At 43.8% G+C, this 20,778-nt stretch overlaps 1 protein-coding gene across 4 annotated transcripts in view; it reads left to right on the forward strand.

The window, feature by feature from the left end:
* LOC122558909 (inter-alpha-trypsin inhibitor heavy chain H3-like) overlaps positions 1 to 20,778 on the forward strand; it is a 105,565-nt gene that overhangs the window by 47,323 nt on the left and 37,464 nt on the right. For all 4 annotated transcript variants that reach the window (XM_087994179.1, XM_087994180.1, XM_087994181.1 and 1 more), the window contains one exon: positions 2,620 to 2,718. In XM_087994179.1, the coding sequence (XP_087850305.1) occupies positions 2,620 to 2,718 (99 nt within the window). The remainder of the gene's footprint in view (positions 1 to 2,619; positions 2,719 to 20,778) is intronic.

Below are 20,778 nucleotides of genomic sequence, written 5' to 3' on the forward strand. Positions count from 1 at the left end.
GTGTCCTCTCTGCAGCAGTTTGTACACTGGGTCTATCTCAATGTGTTTGTGGATGGCTTTTTTGTTGAAAACCAGGCATCCAAGAACTTTCTAGTATGTATCTAGAAATGGTTACTTTTTCATGGTCGAATTGATGGCCCTCTTAGTCTGTGTGTATGGAGATGAGGGAGAGTGGATCATGTCATTTAATTGCCAGTTGGTGTTTGTGAAGTCGGTTGGCTAGTTTTCTTCCTGTTTGTCTGATGTAATGCTTGTTTCAGTTGTTTTACAAGGAATTTTGTATAGCATATTGGTCCTACATGGGTATTGGGTCCTTTGTCCTGGTAAGTAGTTGGCGTAATGTGGCTATTGTTTGGTGTGTTACCATAATACATCGTGGTTGTAACAGCCTGGTAGTTAATTCTGATATGTTTTTCAAACAGGACAAGGCGGCCATCAGATTGGTAGATACAGTGTCTTTTTGGCATTGCCTGTTGGGCAGGCATTGGTTGAATAAGTTGATGGGGTATCTGTTGTTAGCACAGACTTTGTGTAAGCATTCTTCCTCTTCCTTGCGCAGTTCAGATGTTTTGCAATGTGTCAAAGCTCTTTTGAATAGTGTCCTGACACAGCTCTGTTTGTGGACATTGGGGTGGTTACTATTGTGGTTGAGGATCTAGTCTGTGTGGGTGGGTTTCCTGTATACTTTGGTTGTAAATTCCAACCATTGGTCAACTGTTCTACCATGACATCTGGGAATGAGAGTTGATGGTTGTTCTCTTCCTCCCTGGTGAACTTGATGCATGTGAGTATACTGTTAATGCGATGGTGTCTTTCCTTGAGCCTTGTACACTTGATGATGACAAATGTGTCATCCACGTAATACATCCATAGTTTTGGTGGGATCCAGGGAAAGCTGTGTTTTCAAGTCTTTACATGATTGCTTCTGCTATTAGTCCTGAGATCAGAGAGCCTGTCAGTGCACCATTGATGGTATGTCTGGTTGTTCAAGACAAAGTGTGTGGAGAGAGATAATTCTAGTAGCTTGAGCATGTTGTCTGTGCTGATGGTATTGCTAGGAGTCATTATCACTGGATCCTCTAGCAGTAAGGCAATTGTTTCCTTGGCTAGTGGTATGTCAGTGGAGATGAATAGGGCCGTGACATCAAATGAAACCATGATGTCATCCTCATCAATTTTAGCATTCATGAGGCTGTCAATGAGTTCTAGGTCCAGCACTTTGGCAACTTACCTCGCTGGCATCCTACTTACCATGAACCATACCCACCTGGCATCTTATTCTCCCTCGCACCCTAACTTCACACTTAATGTACTTACAGCAACTGTCAAAGTTACTGTCAGGACTTTTACATATCAAAATACTGTGGAAAGGAGCTATGGTTTGTCTTCCCCTGTCACCTCTGCACTACAACAGAATTGTCAGTATGGAATTTCCACTTCACATTTCTGAAGGAACCCTGTGTGGAACCTCCTGTCAGAAATGCAGAGTTCTTTTCTTTTGTTCATAAGAAGGGCAGAATGGCAAGCTGCATGAAAAAATCCAGAACGATAAATCCAAAGGAAGCATAAACCAGTATGTGCGCAGGAACGGAGAGATGCACCTTGTTTACCCATTCCCAGAAGGCCGATTTGTCTGATACCTCATCGGTATTGCAATTATTTACATGACAGAAGGAGTTTTATCCATGAGTAGTCTGTCACTTAACTTAAGGTAGATGAAGAGGTGGTTTGGATGGGCAGAAATGGTTAGTATTGGGAAGAAGGTTGCCTTGGAAACTATAGGAGTGCCTTATTATCAATGAAAGCTTTTTGGAGACAGTTTGTGTGAGTTTAGTTACTCTTCTAAAGAATTATATAATTCTAACGTATCTTCTGATATGGAGGTCAATTAGCACAGATGTCTAGACAGATGGTTTGCAATGCAGTGTGACACCAAGAGTGTGGATTCACCATGAAGATCCTGCCTTCTCACACTTTCTCCTTGCCTGAGGTGTGGTGACTCTCAGGTTAAACCCACCACCAGTTGTCGCTCTGTAATGAGACAGCAGTCTATGGTCCTCTGGTGGTACATGACGACTGCTACTATTCAGTCATATATTAAATTGCAAGCTGTATAAATTTTTTTTCCCAACCTAATTAAGAAAATAGCTTAGAAATTTGATCCGTCCATTTTGTGATATTTCCTGGTTATGAATATTAAAGGATAAATGCTGCTTGTTCATTTTTACCATTTGTGACTCACCACAAGAACCATCTCAGTTCATTAACAGCTAATTAATTCGATATTTGGTTTAAAAGTCAGCGTCTCCACTAAGTTGAAGCCACATTTGTTTTTTCTCATCCCATATAAATACTAAGCTCTGAAATATGACACTTATAGGTGGAATGCCCTTCAACCAAAACTTACTGAAAAACCGATGAATCAAACTTTCTCATTCCAACTCACTGAACTACACACAGCTAATAATTCAATTTTGAATATAATGTTTACCAATCAGGTAATTCCTTTAAAATGTCGTGAAATTTTAAATGTCCAACAACATTCTGTGGATACGTGGTAAACACAGTTTTTTCGACAAAGTAATATAAATTGGTGTATGTTTATATTTCTTTTTTCAGATTCACCTGTGTACCTAAAACGTCCTGTACTCAGTCCTTCCAATCGTCGGGGCATCCCTGGTTTTCCTGGCCTTTCTCATTCTTCATTTCGTGGACTGAGTAAGATTTTCAAAACAAATCTTAATCGTATTTTACAGTTGCTTTCAAAGCTGCTTTACAAATTTAAGGAACTCTCCGTCAACTTATAAAGATGTGACAACAGCCATGATTTTAGAGACTGCCACTACATTTGGTCTAAGGGATTAGGTGAATTGAATTGAATTGAATTGAATTTATTGTCACGTGTACCGAGGCACAGTGAAAAGCTTGTGGGCAATACAGGCAGATCACAGAGTTAAGTAGCATAGATAAGTAAATAATAGGTAAACAGCGGCAAAAGCAAAAACACAGGTACAGGCAAATGTTAAGAGTTTGTGAGTCCATTCAGTATTCTAACAACAGTAGGCTGGAAACTGTTACGAAACCGACTAGTGCATGTGTTCAGGCTTCTCTACCTTTTCCCCAGTGGTAGAGGTTGTAGAAAAGCAATGGCAGGGTGGGATGGACCTTTCCTTGACAGAGGGCCTGGTAGATGGATTCTATAGATGGGAAGTTGGACATTGTGATTGTCTGGGCTGAGTTCTCCACTCTCTGTAACCGTCTCCGATCTTGAATGGTACAGTTGCCATACCAGATAATGATACGTCCAGACAGAATGCTCTTGATGGCGCACCTATAAAGGTTGGCAAGGATATTCGCCGTCACGCCAAATTTCCTCAGCTGCCTGAGGAAGAAGAGATGTTGTTGGGCCTTTGTAACCAGTCCGTCCACATGAAGAGTCCAAGAAAGCTAGTTGGGGGTGACCACTCCCAGGAGCTTGACACTGTCCACTCATCCCACTTCTGTGCTGTTAATGTGTATGGGAGGTATGAGTAACATTCTGCTGAAAGTCAATAATGAGTTCCTTGATTTTGCCGGCATTGAAAGCTAGCTTGTTCTCAGTGCACCCTTTTTCCAGGTCTTCCACCTTCTGTCTGTAGTCTGGTTTGTCGCCATCTGAGATTCAACCGACTCTAGTGGTGTCATCAGTGAACTTGTAAATAGCGTTAGTCTGGTATTTGATGATGCATGCACGGGTATACAGTGAGTACAGTAGGGGGCTGAGTGCGCATCCCTGGGGGGCTCCAGTGTTGAGTGTTAGTGAGGATGAAATATTGTCCCCAATCTTCATTAATGTGGCCTGTGGGTCAGGTAACTGAGGATCTAGTTGCAGAGAGTGGGGCTTAGTCTGAGATCTCTAAGTTTAGTAATCAGTCTCGAGGGGATAATATTGTTGAAGGCTGAACTGTAGTCCATCAGTAGGATTCCTACGTAGCTGTTCTTGGTGTCAAGATGTTCTAGGGAGGAGCGAAGGGCAAGTGATATGGCATCTGACGTGGATCTGTTGGTTTAATAGGCAAATTGGAGTGGGCCAAGCGTAGTGGGGAGGCTGGAGTTGATTAATGCCATGACCAGCCTTTCAAAGCACTTCATGACCGCCGAAGTTAGGGCCACTGGGCGATAGAGATTGAAACCTGCTGCATGAACCTTCTTAGGTGCAGGGATGATGTTGGCCGTCTTAAAACAGGCAGGGAGAGGTTGAAGATGTCCAAGAAGACCTCTGCCAGTTGACTGCGTATGTTCTGAGTACACGGCCTAGTAGTCCGTATGGTCCCATCGCTTTCCTTGGATTCACATGAAGGAAAACTGATCTGACCTCTGATGCAGTGACTGTTGGGATAGGTTTGTCAGGACTTGTCAGAATAGGTGTTAGCTCTCTGCCAAAATTCTATACAAAGTAAGCATAGAAGGCATTGAGACTATCTGGGAGGGATATGTCATTGTCTGTCTACCTTGCACTGTCTCTTTTTAGAACCTGTGATGTCATTCAGTCCTTGCCATAGTCGCTGGGTGTCTGTCTGGGTCTCTAGTTTGGATCGGTATTGGTCATTGGCTGTCTTAATGGTTTTGCGAAGGTCATACTTGGATTCTTTATATTTGAGTGGATTTCCTGATCTAAAGGCCTCACGCCTGGTTTTTAGCAGATTCTGTATATCCTGATTCATCCAGGGTTTCCTATTGGGGAACACCCGGATTGACTTCTTCAGTGCAGTCCTCCACACACTTGCTGATAAAGTCTGTGACGGTGGCGGCGGACTTGTCCAAGGTATCTGCGGACTGTTTGAACTTGGCCCAATCAGCCGATTCCAGACAGCACTGGAGTAGATCCTCTGCCTCTTCCAGCCAGCAGTGGGCCTGTATCTGCGAGGGGGTTTCCTGCTTGAGCTTTTGCCTGTAAACTGGGAGAAGAAACACGGCATCATGGTCGGAGTTCCGACGGGGGAATGGAGCAGTAGGCATCTTTCACAGTGATGTAGCAGTGGTCTAAAATGTTCGGGCCCCTGGTGGGGCAGGTAATGTTCTGTTAGTACTTGGGCAACACCTTCCTTCATTAGTATTGTAGCTTCATTAACAGGAGATGCAGAAGGAATGTATTCCTGAGCCAGAAAGTTAGAGAAAAAAATTATGTCAGTGGACTGATATAGAATTGAGAATTCCAGTGGAAGATTGAACTCTAATTTGAGCAGGAGATGGAGGAAGGTGCATCATTTACAGATTTACCCAAGCCCGAGTTACAGGTTGTAATTGGTTGCATGATTGAAGGAGTTTTCAGTATGGGTAATTTATTCTTTTGCAGAGATGGAGGATACGTTGAATGGATGGAAATGACCAGTATTGGAAGGAGTTTGAAATTGAATGTGTAATGGTGTTGGTGAAAGAGGGGAAGAAAGGACCAGATGGCCAAGATGATGATATTGTGCTAAAATAATTGGTTCTGAAAACAAAATGGGAACAGATATGGAGAAAAATGCTGTCAGAAGCTCAGAGGGTGTGAATGAAGTGAACTATGGTGAGATATTTGTGAGTATTGGATGGAGCCAGGAGTCATTCGATGTCAGGAGTATCCTGGTCCATCTTCTATGCTTTTGACAAGTAGCACAATAAACTCTTTGCTTGGCAGCAACAAGTTGCCAGTTCACTGGATTATTACTTGTTGAACGCCTTGTTCACAGACCAACTCACCTCATTACTATTCAGCTTCCAATCTTAGAAAATAGGCTAGATGTCAAAAATTCTCAATATGGAAGTTAGGTACCTGGCAAATCCAGCTGGTTGCTTACTTGAAAGGACCTCCATGTTGGATACAGGACACCAACAACTCAGGCAATGCACCATGGGTATCAGCCACACATGCAACTTGTGCCATCCTCTAAGAACACTCATGGCACATCTCCAAAGCACTTACAGGACACTGGCAGCCATCATTGTAATGCTGCAGCAAGGACACTGTGCACTCAGAGACACACACTCAGCTTATGGACTGGAGCAGACTACATCTCAGGGCATTTCACTTGCTGCTGTAGCAACCACTCACTATGAACCTACCCAATGCTCACAGAATCCATGCCTTGTCTTGCCTTTGAATGCTTTGCCCCTTTAGTCAGATATTCAATGATATTACTTGTGCCTTGCCTTAATGATTAGCACAGACACCAAGGAAGGAAAAGTCGAAAAGTGTAGCACTGGAAAAGCACAGCAGGTCAGCCAGCATCTGAAGAACAGGAGAGTTGACGTTTTAGGCATAAGCCCATCATCAGAAACGTGAAGTGGGAAGGGGCTGAGAGATGAATGGGTGTGTGGAGTTGGGGGAAGGTAGCTGGGAAGGTGATAGGTGGATTTGGTGAGGGTTAATTGCGATAAGTGAGAAGGAAGATGGACAGGTAGGACAGGTCAAGAGGGCGGTGCCAAATTTGATCTGGAATGAGGTGGGGATGGGGAAGGTTTGAAAACTGGTTAAGTCAATGTTGATGCCGTGTGGTTGTAGGGTCACAAGGGGGAAGGTGAGGCGTTCTTCATCTAGTTGCTGGGTAGCTTTGATTTGGTGATAGAGGAGGCCCAGGATTTGTATGTTCTTGGGGGAGTGGGAGGGAGAGTTGAAGTGGTTGGCCTCAGGGCAGTGGGGTTGTTTGGTGTATGTGTCCCAGAGATTTTCCCTGAACTACTCTGCGAGTTGATGTCCCATCTCCCCAATGTAGAGGAGACCACATTGAGAGCAACAGACCCGGCAGATGAGACCATAAGACCATAAGACATAGGAGTGGATGTAAGGCCATTCGGCCCATCAAGTCCACTCCTCCATTTAATCATGGCAGTTGGGCATTTCAACTCCACCTACCTATACTCTCTCCGTAGCCCTAAATTCCTTGCAAGATCAAGAATTTACCAATGTCTGCCTTGAAGACATTTAATGTCCCGGCCTCCATTGCACTCCATGGCAATGAATTCCATGGGTCCATCACTCTCTGGATGAAGAAATGTAGAACATAGAAACATAGAACATAGAAAAATACAGCACAGTACAGGCCCTTTGGCCCTCAATGTTGCGCCGATCCAAGCCCACCTAACCTACACTAGCCCACTATCCTCCATATGCCTATCCAATGCCCGTTTAAACGCCCATAAAGAGGGAGAGTCCACCACTGCTACTGGCAGGGCATTCCATGAACTCATAACTCACTGAGTAAAGAATCTACCCCTAACATCTGTCCTATACCTACCACCCCTTAATTTAAAGCTATGCCCCCTCGTAATAGCTGACTCCATACGTGGTAAAAAGGTTCTCATGGTCAACCCTATCTAAACCCCTAATCATCTTGTACACCTCTATCAAGTCACCCCTAAACCTTCTTTTCTCCAATGAAAACAGCCCCTAGTGCCTCAGCCTTTCCTCATACGATCTTCCTACCATACCAGGCAACATCCTGGTAAACCTCCTCTGCACCCGTTCCAGTGCCTCCACATCCTTCCTATAGTATGGCGACCAAAACTGCACACAATACTCCAGATGCGGCCGCACCAGAGTCTTATACAACTGCAACATGACCTCAGGGCTCCGGAACTCAATTCCTCTACCAATAAAAGCCAGTACGCCGTATGCCTTCTTAACCGCACTATTTACCTGGGTGGCAACTTTCAGAGATCTGTGTACATGGAAACCAAGATCCCTCTGCTCATCCACACTACCAAGTATCCGACCATTAGCCCAGTACCCCATCTTTTTGTTACTCTTACCAAAGCGAATCACCTCACACTTACCTACATTGAACTCCATTTGCCATCTTTCTGCCCAGCTCTGCAACTTATCTATATCCTGCTGTAACCTGACACATCCTTCCTCACTGTCAACAACTCCACCGACTTTTGTATCATCCGCAAACTTGCTCACCCAACCTTCTAGCCCCTCCTCCAGGTCATTTATAAAAATGACAAACAGCAATGGTCCCAAAACAGATTCTTGCGGAACACCGCTAGTAACTGCACTCCAAGATGAACCTTTACCATCAACTACTACCCTCTGTCTTCTTCCAGCCAGCCACTTCCTAATCCAAACCTCCAACTCACCCTCAATGCCATACCTCCGTATTTTTTGCAGTAGCCTACCATGGGGAACCTTATCAAATGCCTTACTAAAATCCATATACACCACATCTACCGCTTTACCCTCGTCTACCTCCTTAGTCACCTTCTCAAAGAATTCAATAAGGTTTGTGAGGCACGACCTGCCCTTCACAAAACCATGTTGACTATCCTTGATCACATTATTCCTATCCAGATGTTCATAAATCCTATCCCTTACAATTCTCTCTCAGACTTTGCCCACAACAGAAGTGAGACTCACCGGCCTATAGTTACTAGGGTTATCCCTACTCCCCTTCTTGAACAAGGGTACCACATTTGCTATCCTCCAGTCTACTGGCACTATTCCTGTAGACAACGAGGACATAAAAATCAAGGCCAATGGCTCTGCAATCTCCTCCCTTGCTTCCCAGAGAATCCTAGGATAAATGCCATCAGGCCCAGGGGACTTATCTATTTTCATTTCCTCATTTCCATTCTAAAGTGACCCCCTTTAATTCTAAGGCTGTGCGCGCAGGTCCTCATCTCACCGCCTAATGGAAACAACTTCCTAGCGACCACCCTTTCTAAGCCATGCATTATCTTGTAAGTTTTTATTAAATCTCCCCTCAACCTTCTAAACTCTAATGAATACAATCCCAGGATCCTCAGCCGTTCATCGTATGTTAGGCTTATAATTCTAGGGATCATCCGTGTGAATTGCCACTGGACATGCGTCAGTGCCAGTATGTCCTTCCTGAGGTGTGGGGCCCAAAATTGGACACAGTATTCTAAATGGGGCCTAACTAGAGCTTTAAAACGTCTCAGAAGCACATCGCTGCTTTTATATTCCACTCTTGAGGTAAATGATAACATTACATTACATTACATTCACTTTCTTAATCACCGTCTCAGCCTGCAAGTTAACTTTTAGAGAATCCTGGACTAGCACTCCCAGATCCCTTTGTACTTTGGCTTTATGAATTTTCTCACCATTTAGAAAATTGTCCATGCCTGTATTCTTTTTCCCCAAAGTGCAAGACCTGGCATTTGTTCATATTGAATTTCATCAGCCATTTCCTGGACCACTCTCCTAAACTGTCTAAATCTTTCTGCAGCCTCACCACCTCCTTAGTATTACCTGCCTGTCCACCTAACCTCGTATCATCGGCAAACTTCGCCAGAATGCTCCCAGTACCTTCAGCCAGATCATTAATATATAAAGTGAACAACTGCGACCCAACACTGAACCCTGCGGGACAGCACTAGTTACCGGCTGCCATTCTGAAAAAGAGCCTTTTATCCCAACTCTCTGACTTCTGTCAGACAGCCAATCCTCAACCCATGCCAGTAGCTTAGATTGAATACTATGGGCCCTCACCTTACTCAGCAGCCACCGGTGAGGCACCTTATCAAAGGCCTTTGCGAAGTCTAAATAGGTAACTTCCACTGAGTTTCCCTGGTCTAACCTACATGTTCCCTCTTCAAAGAATTCTAACAGGTTTGTCAGGCATGATGCTCCCTTAGTAAATCCGTGCTGACTTGTTCTGATCCAATCCTGCACATCCAAGAATTTAGAAATCTCATCCTTAATGATGGATTCGAGAATTTTACCAACAACCAAGGTTTAGGCTAATCAGCCTATCGTTTTCCATCTTTTGTCTTGATCCTTTCTTAAACAAGGGGGTTACAATAGCAATTTTTCAATCATCTGGGACTTTCCCTGACTCCAGTGACTTTTAGAAGATCACAACCAATGCCTTCGCCATTTCCTCAGCCACCTCCCTCAGAACTCTAGGGTGTCACCCATCGGGGCCAGGAGATTTATCTATTTTTAGATCTTTAGCTTTTCTAGCACTTTCTCTTTTGTAATGGCTACCATGCTCAACTCTGCCCCCTGACCCTTCCTAATTTTTGGGATATTACTCATGTCTTCCACTGTGAAGACTGATACAAAGTACTTATTAAGTTCTTCAGCTATTTCCTTATCTCCCATTACTAGCCTTCCAGCATCAATTAGGAGCGGCCCAATGTCTACTTTTGCCTCTCGTTTGTTTCTTATGTATTGAAAGAAACTTTTGCTATCATTCCTAATATTACTGGCTAGACTACCTTCATATATGATCCTCTCCTTCCTTATTTCTATCTTTGTTATCCTCTGTTAGTTTTTGTAGCCTTCTCCATCTTCTGATTTCCCAGTGCTCTTCGCCACTTTATAGGCTCTCTCTTTTACTTTGATACATTTCCTGACTTCCTTTGTCAGCCATGGCTGTCTAATTCCTCCCACACACGGATAATCTTTCTCTTCTTTGGGATGAACTTCTGTACTGTGTCCTCAATTACACCTAGAAACTCCTGCCATTGTTGCTCTACTGTCTTCCCCACTACGCTCTGCTTCCAGTCAATTTTTGTCAGTTCCTCTCTCATGCCCCTGTAATTATCTTTATTTAACTGTAACACCATTACATCCGATTTTGCCTTCTCCCTTTCACACTGCAGACTGAACTCAACCATATTATGATCGTTGCCTCCGAAGTGTTCCTTACTTTAAGATCTTTTATAAAGTCTGGCTTATTACATAGCATAAGTCCAGGATAGCCTGCTCCCTTGTGGGCTCCATCACAAGACATCCTGTAAGCATTCCATGAATTCCCTTTCTTTGGATCCACCTGCAACATTACTCACCCAGTCCACCTGCAAATTGCAGTACCCCATAGAACATAGAACATTATAGCGCAGTACAGGCCCTTCGGCCCTCGATGTTGTGCCACCCTGTCATACTAATTTGAAGCCCATCCCACCTTCACTATTCCATGTACGTCCATATACCTGTCCAATGACGACTTAAATGTACTTAAACTTGGTGAATCCACTACCATTGCAGGCAAAGCATTCCATACCCTTACTACTCTCTGAGTAAAGAAACTACCTCTGACATCTATCTTATACCTATCTCCCCTCACTTTAAAGTTGTGTCCCCTCATGTTTGCCGTTCCCATACTTGGAAAAAGGCTCTCCCTGTCCACCCTATCTAACCCTCTGATTATCTTGTATGTCTCTATTAAGTCACCTCTCAACCTTCTTCTCTCTCTCTCAAGGCCCTCAGCCTTTCCTCGTAGGACATTCCTTCCAAACCAGGCAACATCCTAGTAAATCTCCTCTGCGCCCTTTCCAAAGCTTCCACATCCTTCTCATAATGCGGTGACCAGAACTGTACACAATACTCCAAGTGTGGCCGTACCAGAGCTTTGTACAGCTGCAGCATAACCTCCTGGTTCCGGAACTCAATCCCTCTATTAATAAAGGTCAAAACACTGTATGCCTTCTTAACAACCCTGTCAATCTGGGTGGCAACTTTCAGGGATCTGTGTACATGGACACCGAGATCTCTCTGCTCATCTGCACTCCCAAGAATCTTACCATTAGCCCAGTACTTTGCATTCCGATTACTCCGTCCAAAGTGTATCACCTCACACTTGTCCCCATTAAACTCCATTTGCCACCTCTCAGCCCAGCTCTGCATCCTATCTATGTTTCTCTGCAACCTACTACATCCTTCGTCACTATCAACAACTCCACCGACCTTCGTGTCATCAGCAAATTTACTAACCCACCCTTCTAAGCCCTCATCCAGGTCATTTATAAAAGTGACGAACAGCAGTGGACCCAACACTGAACCTTGCGGTACGCCGCTAGTAACTGGACACCAAGATGAACATGTTCCATCAACTACAACCCTCTGTTTTCTTTCAGCAAGCCAATTACTGATCCAAACTGCTATGTCTCCCATAATCCCATTCCTCCACATTTTGTATAATAGCCTACTGTGGGGAACCTTATCGAACGCCTTGCTGAAATCCATATACACCACATCAACCGATTTACTCTCATCTACCTGTTTGGTCACTTTGTCAAAAAAGTCAATAAGATTCGTTAGGCATGACCTACCCTTCACAAAACCATGCTGACTATCCCTGATCAGATTATTCATTTCTAGATGGTTAAAAATCCTATCTCTTATAACCTTTTCCAACACTTATCAACAACTGAAGTGAGACTCACTGGTCTGTAATACCAGGGTTGTCTCTACTACCCTTTTTTGAACAAGAGAACCACATTTGCTATCCTCCAGTCCTCAGGCACTATTCCTGTAGACAATGATGATTTGAAGATCAATGCCAAAGGCTCGGCAATCTCTTCCCTTCCTTCCCAGAGGATCCTAGGATAGATCCCATCCGGCCCACGGGACTTGTGTATTTTCACACTGACCACCGTGACCTTGCCTTTCTGACATGTCCTATCTATTTCCTGGTACATCTTGCGCCCCTGGTCCTGACCACTGTTAGGAGGCCTGTGTATACCTCCCATTATGGTTTATTTGCTTTTGTGGTTCCTCAACTCCACCCACATGACTCCACATCATCTGACCCTCTGTCATTCAGTGCTATAGATTTAGTTTCATTCTTAACTAACAAGGCAACCCCAACCCCTCTGCCCACTTCCCTGTCTTTTCGATAAGTTGTAAATCCTTGGATGTTTAACTGACAGTCCTGAACCCCTGCAACCACATCTCTGTGATGCCTACCACATCATATTCATTCATGATGATTTGTGCCTTTAATTTATCTACATTGTTACGAATACTACGAGCATTCAGGTAAAGTGCCTTAATGCTAACTTTCTTATCATTATTCGAGATATTGGAAATCATAAGGTGTCCTAAGTTATCCTTCGTTTTTACTGCATTCCTATTCTGCTTCGAGCTTAAACCCACCTGCACACATGCTATCCTGCTGTTTATCTTTCCATTTAATTCCATGCTCCCTGTTGCTTTTGCTTTCCCTTCTCCTCAACTCAGAAGTTTAAAGTCCTACTGACCATCCTACTTATCCTTTTCACTAGAAAACTGGTTCCACATTGGTTCAGATGGAGACTGTCTCAATGGTATCGATCCCCCCAGTTCCAAACCTGATGCCAATGCCCCACAAAATGGAATCCCTCTTTCCTACACCAATCCCTTAACCACAAGTTTACTTCCCTAACTTTCTTATCCCTATTCCAATTGGCACGTGGCTCGGGCAGTAATCCAGAGATTATGACCCTTGAGGACCTGTACTTCAATTTCCTTCCTAGTGCTTGATAATCCCCAAACAGGTCCTTCATCCTAGCTTTGCCTATGTTGTTAGTCCCAACATGGATCACAACAACTGGATCTTGCCCCTCTCGCTCCAATATCCTTTCAAGCCAGTCAGAGATGTCCTGCACCCTAGCACTGGGCAGGCAACACACCATGCAGGATTCCTGATCTCGCTCACAAAGGATACTATCTGTCCCCGAATTATAGAATCCCCTATAACAACAACTTGTCTTTTTGCTCCCCCTTCTTGAATGGCCTTCTGCATCATGGTGCCGTGGTCAGCTGGCTCATCCTGTCCATAACCCTTTTCCTCATCTGTACAGGGAGCAAGAATCTCATACCTTGTTGGACAAGGTCAAGGACTGAGCCTCCTCCACTCCTGAACTCAGAATCCTCCTACCTGCCTCACGTACAGTCACACCCTGTTGTCCCTGAACACTTACTGAATTTGAATTACATAATCTACTCGGTGTGACTGCCTCCTGAAACAAAGCATCCAGGTAACTCTCCCCCTCCTGGATGTGCTGCAGCGTTTGAAGCTCAGATTCCAGATCATCAATTCTGATCCAGAGATCTTCCAGCAACAAACACTTGTGGCAGATGTGGTCACTGCCATTCACAATGGGATCAGCCAGCTCCCACATCATACAGCTACAGCACATCACCTGTCCAACCATAACGACTTATTTAATTAACTTTTACAATTTATGTATTAAATAATTTCTAGTGCTTCTCTGCTATGGTCTTAATCAATTAACCAATTAAACTTTTAATCAATCACATGATACACAAGAAATATAAATTGAAAAACCTTACCTTAACAACACACGAGAGTCCTTCTTGGTTAGAGCTTCCACTCCTTCTGCTGCTGGAAATGGAGGGCTCCGCCGGTCAAGGTAAGTTTTTTTGAAAACTTAAACTAGTGACGTACCTTACCTGTAGACCCCCAATTGATGATCCCATTCTTCCTGCTGTGAGTCTGTGGTCTCTTATTTAGATTAGAGGAAGAGGGACGCCCTACTGTGTAGGACCTGGGTTAGAACACAACAATTAAATAGCAATGACTTGCCTTCCCAACAGCATCCCTACTCTGACCTTACTTCTGCCCAGCTCCCGCTGCAGTCTGCTGTAAAAAAGACCGCGGACTTCGAGGTAGGTGCTTTCAGAGCAAAGTGCTTAAATGAGCTGGATGGATGTGCAGGAAATGCTGCTGGTTGTGAAATAATCCTTTAGGGCCTTGGATGGAGGTGAGGGGGGATATGTGAGCATGGGTTTTAGACCTCATGCAGCGGCAAGGGAAGGTGCTGCGTGTGGACGATGGACTGGTAGGGGGCATGGACATAACGAGGGAATCACACTGGACATTAAGACAGAGAGGTGCAAGAAGTGGAGGGAGGCATTGGAGATAGTCCATGTGAACTTGAGGTCAGCGTGAAAGTTGTTGGTGAAGTTGACGAACTGTTCAACCTTCTCATGGGAATATGAGGTGGCACTGATACAGTCATCAATGTAGAGGAGGAAAAGGTAGGGGATGGCGCCAGTGTATCTGAGGAAGATGAAATGCTCCACATATCCTACAAAGAGGCAGGCAGAGCTGGGGCCCATGGGGGTGGGCATGGCTACCCCTCTGGGCTGTAAGAAGTGGATGGATTCGAAGAAGTTGTTGTAGGAAGCTTGTCATGGTTGTCAGGAGGCTATAGTGAAGTCCAGGAGGCTAGTTCTTTGCTGAGGGGTTCCCAACACAGTGAGTGAAGGGCAGTCTCTGATAGCTGACAATAGGCCTAGGCACAGTGGGGGTCAAACACTGGGGATTGTCAGAGTCACAATGCTCTCCACACAAGGGAACCAAATGTCATGTAGACCACCATCCATCTGGATTCTTTCTTCCTTAGTTGGAGTTGCTTTCCTCCTAGAATGAGAGAAAGGTAGGTATTAAGGGAAGTGAATGTGGGTCGCACATTGAAGTAAGATTTGGAACTGATAAATGGGTTGATTGGCAGGATGAGATAAGTGGGGTCTCACAGAAGTCTATGGTACAATCTCAACTTTCTACAATCTATATAATTGAATTAGGTAAAAGGAGCAAAGGCATGGTAGCTCAGTTTGCAAATGACACAAAGAGAGGAAGGAAAGAATGTTGTGAAAAGAACATAAGATGTTGCAGATTGATATAGATAGGTTGATTGCATGGCGAAACAGCTTGTATATGGATTATAATGTGGGAAACTATAAAGTTGTGTACTTTAGCGGGAAGAATTAAATGCAAAACATTACTTAACTGGGGAAAGGCTGCAAAACTCTGAACTGTAGAGGGATCTAAGTGTTGTACTCATAACATGTTATATGTCAATACAGGAATTAAGAAGGCTAATGCAATACCATCCACTATGACAGGAATGGAACAGAAACATAACATGATGAGACTGCAACTTTAATACTGTGTGCAGTTTTGGTCTCCTTAATTCAGGAAGAACATAAATATTTCAGAGGTGACTCAGAGGAAGTTTATTGATATCTGGTGTAGTAGCTTGGAAATGATATTGCCTCTTGTGAGTCAGTTTAGATTGAGGAGGCACTGTTTTAAAGTTAGGTAGGGGTAGCACTTTTATGATAGATGAGGAGAATTTTTTTTTTCTGAGGGCGGTGCACTTTTGGAATTTGCTGCCTTAGGAGGTGGTGGAGAGGAAATTAATGAATATTCTTAAGGCAGAGGTAGATACATGCTTGTTAAGCAGGGGAATCAAATGTTATCAGGGAAAATGAGAAAGTGAAATTCAAAACTGAACAGCGCAATCATGATCTTACTGAATGGCAGAGCAGGCGTAATGGGCGGAATAGCCTACATCTGCTTATAATTCATTTTTCTGAATTACATTAAATTCATTAAAAGAAATACACAGGTGGATATTACATTTGCAAGTTAGATAGGTTACCTGCCTAATCTTTGGCAAAACATAGTGTGAGGACGTTGGGTCAGAAATGGAACATTATTCTGTCAGTTTCCAATATAATGGAAGACAAGAGGATGCCAGAATGAGATGCCCATCTGCAATTGTGAGAAAAATATTTAGCAAACTATGGTGCTTAGTAAAAAGCCAACTGACATAGATTTTTTGCTGTCCACTGCACAGTTTTCTAATCACACAAGAAAGACATTCATTGTGATGGGATACTGGGGGAGGTGAGCACATCAGTGCACAAGACAAGGCTAGAGCACTTGCTGCAAACTTCTGAGTGGATGAACCATCTCAGCCTCCTCCAGATGCCCCAAGCATCACAGAATGGTATTCAGAAATGGGAGGCATTAGATATTACAAAGAGTATGAGCCCTGACAACATTCCAACAATAGTACCGAAGACATGCTCCGGAACTTGCTGTAGGATAACCATCTAGAACATTGGGTATTTACCCGACAATGTAAAAAATTGCCTATGTATGTCCTATACACAAAAAAGCAAGACAAATCCAACCTGATCAATTACCGCCCCATCAGTCTCCTCTCAATCATCAGTAAAGTGATGGAAGGTGACATCAGCAGTACAATTGAGCAGCATCTGCTTAGCAACAACCTATTTAGAGTCATAGAGTCATAGAGATGTACAGCATGGAAATAGACCCTCCATGCCGACCAGATATCCCAACCCAATCTAGTCCCGCCTGCCAGAGCCCAGCCCATATCCCTCCAAACCCTTCCTATTCATATACCCATCCAAATGCCTCTTAAATGTTGCAATTGTACCAGCCTCCACCACTTCCTCTGGCAGCTCATTCCATACACGTACCACCCACTGTGTGAAAAAGTTGCTCCGTAGGTCTCTTTTATATCTTCCCCCTCTCACTCTAAACCTATGCCCTCTAGTTCTGGACTCCCCGACCCCAGGGAAAAGACTTTGCCTATTTACCCTATCCATGCCCCTCATAATTTTCTAAACCTCTATAAGGTCACCCTTCAGCCTCCAACGCTCCAGGGAAAACAGCCCCAGCCTGTTCAGCCTCTCCCTATAGCTCAAATCCTCCAACCCTGGCAACATACTTGTAAATCTTTTCTGAACCTTTTCACGTTTCACAACATCTTTCCGATAGGAAGGAGACCAGAAATGCATGCAATATTCCAACAGTGGCCTAACCAATGTGCTGTACAGCCGCAACATGACCTCCCAACTCCTGTAATCAATACTCTGACCAATAAAGGAAAGCATACCAAACACCTTCTTCACTATCCTATCTACCTACGACTCCACTTTCAAGGAGCTATGAACCTGCACTCCAAGGTCTCTTTGTTCAGCAACACACCCTAGTGTATAAGTCCTGCTAAGATTTACTTTCCTAAAATGCAGCACCTCGCATTTATCTGAATTAAACTCCATCTGCCACTTCTCAGCCATTGGCCCATCTAGTCAAGATCCTGTTGTAATCTGAGCTAACCCTTTTCACTGTCCACTACACCTCCAATTCTGGTGTCATCTGCAAACTTACTAAACGTACCTCTTATTCTCACATCCAAACCATTTATGTAAATGACAAAAAGTAGAGGGCCCAGCACTGATCCTTGTGGCACACAATTGGTCACAGGCCTTCAGTCTGAAAATCAACCCTCCAGCACCACCCTCTGTCTTCTACCTTTGAGCCAGTTCTGTATCCAAATGGTTAGTTCTCCCCGTATTCCGTGAGACCTAACCTTGCTAATCAGTTTCCCATGGGGAATCTTGTTGAACGCCTTACTGAAGTCCATATAGATCACATCTACCGCTCTGCCCTCACCCAGTTTAGATTCCACCAGGGTCACTCAGCTCCTGACCTCATTAAAACCTTGGTTCAAACATGGACAAAAAGTTGAGTTTCAGATGTGAAGTGGGAGTGACTGTCCTTAAATCAAGACTGCAATTAATCAAATGTTGCATCCCATCACAATGAATGTCTTTCCCTAGCAAAGCTGTAATCAGTGGGAATCAGGTGGAACATTCTGCACTGGTTGGAGTCATACCTGGCACATAGGAAGAAAGCTGTGGTTGTTGGAAGTAAATTATCTCAGCTCCAGGACATCTCTGCAGAAGTTTCTCAGAGTAATGGCCCAGGCCCAACCATTTTTAGCTGCTTCATTAATGACCTTCCCTTCAGCATTAGGTCAGAATTGAGGATGTTTTCTGATGACTGCATGATGTTCAACACCATTCACAACTCCTCAGATACTGAGACAGTCCATGTCCAAATGGAACAAGATCTGGAAAATGTCCAGGCTTGAGCTGAAAAATAGCAAGGAACATTCATGCCATACAAATGGCAGGCAATGGCCATTTCTAATAAAATACAATCTAGTCACCTCCCATTGACATTGGTAACCATCACTGAATTCACCCACTATCAATATGCTGGGGGTTATTGTTGGCCAGAAACTCAACTGGACTACTCATAGATATATACAATGGCTACAAGAGCAGGCCAGAGGCGAGGGATAGTGCAACAAGTGACTCACTTCATGACTCCCCAAAGCCTGTCCACCATTTATAAGGAACAAGTCAACACTGTGATGAATACTTCCCATTTGCCTAGAAAAGTGCAGCTCCAACAACACTCAAGAAGCTTGAAAACATCCAAGTCAAAGCAACCCTCTTTGTGCGTATCCACTACCTCCACACCAATACTCAGTAACAGTATGTATACCATTTACAAAATGGACCCCAGAAATTCACCAAATACCTTTAGACAGATCTTCCAAACCAATAACCATGATCATCTAAAAGGACAGAGGCAGCAGACAAATGGGAAACCGCCACGTGCAAGTTCCCTTTCAAGCCATTCATTGTCCTTACTTGGAAACATATTGATGTTCCTTCAGTTTCATTGGGTCAATGCCATGGAATTTTCCATCAGTGGCCTATGGATCAGACATACACTAATGGGCTGTGGGAGTTCAAGAAGGCAGCTCACTACTACCTTCTCAAAGGCAACTAGAGGCAGGCAAAAAAAATCTGCCATTGCCAGTGATGCACACATCCCAAGAATAAAGAATATTATACCAGGTATGTTTTCATGGTGTCTAACTAATTGGGTGAATTTGATAATACAGAAAACTGAATATTAATGTGGTCAGCTGGTCTGTTAACGATGTGTTAACAAACAATAATACTAATAAATTGGCAGCTCACCTTGCCAGGTAAAAGTCCTTCTATGGCTGTATGGAACAGTCGAGACTGCTTCTGAAGATAGCAATGCCCAGCAGCTTGTAGAACACCATTTCTTCAGCTTTTATAGACTGATAGGGCAATTAAGGAGAGTGAATGGTCAGGGGGTCTTTAGGTTGCAGACTGTGACTAACATTTGTTTCACAGTTTAACCACACTCTCATACCAAAACTCCACCATAACTAGATGCCCAATTTTGCTCAGAGCACCCATTTCCCAATGCTAATCAATCAGCATTCCAGCTAATTTAGCTGACTGTCACTTAATATGCCATCCTGAAACAGTAGGTATAGGAGTGAGCAAGCCATGCACTTCCTGGTTCACCAGCCTTCTTTGCCATCAAATGCCAAATAAAATCCAACAAAATAGTATGAATTTAAAGCTCCAAATGGCTGATAGACTGTATCCAAACCCCTGAAATGGTATCAGAGGCAGGATCCCCTAAGTAAGGACTATCCCTCTTGACTTCAGTGAGGCTGAATGACAACCATGACAAGCTTTCTTCCTTTATGCTTGTGCTAAATGACAAGGCAAGACTGAAATAATATCAGCCTAATATCTCCAGGTGGGTAAAGATAAAATGGCAAGGCAAGGCAGGGATACTTTGAGAATCCAGGTGGGGTCAGATTGAATGAGTGCTATGACGGCAAGCGAATCCCCCAGAAATGCAGGCTGGTCCAGAACAGGAGCTAGATGTGTGTCCCTAAATACAGAATGCCCTTGATACAACGTTACAGCGGATGTTGGTGATGTAGCCCAAGGTGCAGCATTGAGATGCAGAAGCATCCAATATATAGACTGAAATTGTCCTATAAGAATTGATCAAGGCTGGTATATATTGGATGCCAAAGTGTGTGGACATGGGTATGTGTCCAGCACCCAAGGAATCTGTCTTGTTTCCAACATGGAGCAAGCAGTCAGCTGAATGCAAAAAATGTAAGAATGTAGAGTGCAGCCGCAATTGGAGTATTGTGTACAATTCTGGTCACCGCATTATAAGAAGGATGTGGAAGCCTTGGAAAGGATGCAGAGAAGATTTACTAGGATGTTGCCTAGTATGGAGGGGAGGTCTTACGAGGAAAGGCTGAGGGACTTGAGGCTGTTTTCGTTAGAGAGAAGAAGGTTGAGAGGTGACTTAATAGAGACATAAAGACAATCAGAGGGTTGGATAGGGTGGACAGGGAAAACATTTTTCCAAGAATGGTGACGGCAAGCACGAGGGGGCATAGCTTTAAATTGAGGGGTGATAGATATAGGACAGATGTCAGAAGTAGTTTCTTTACTCAGAGAGTAGTAAGGGTATGGAATGCTTTGCCTGCAATGGTAGTAGATTCGCCAACTTTAAGTACATTTAAGTCGTCATT

The sequence above is a fragment of the Chiloscyllium plagiosum genome, unplaced genomic scaffold (genome assembly GCF_037043375.1).
Source record: "Chiloscyllium plagiosum isolate Xiang-an unplaced genomic scaffold, Cpla_swu_hap1 HiC_scaffold_14, whole genome shotgun sequence".
In the NCBI taxonomy this organism is placed as follows: domain Eukaryota; kingdom Metazoa; phylum Chordata; class Chondrichthyes; order Orectolobiformes; family Hemiscylliidae; genus Chiloscyllium; species Chiloscyllium plagiosum.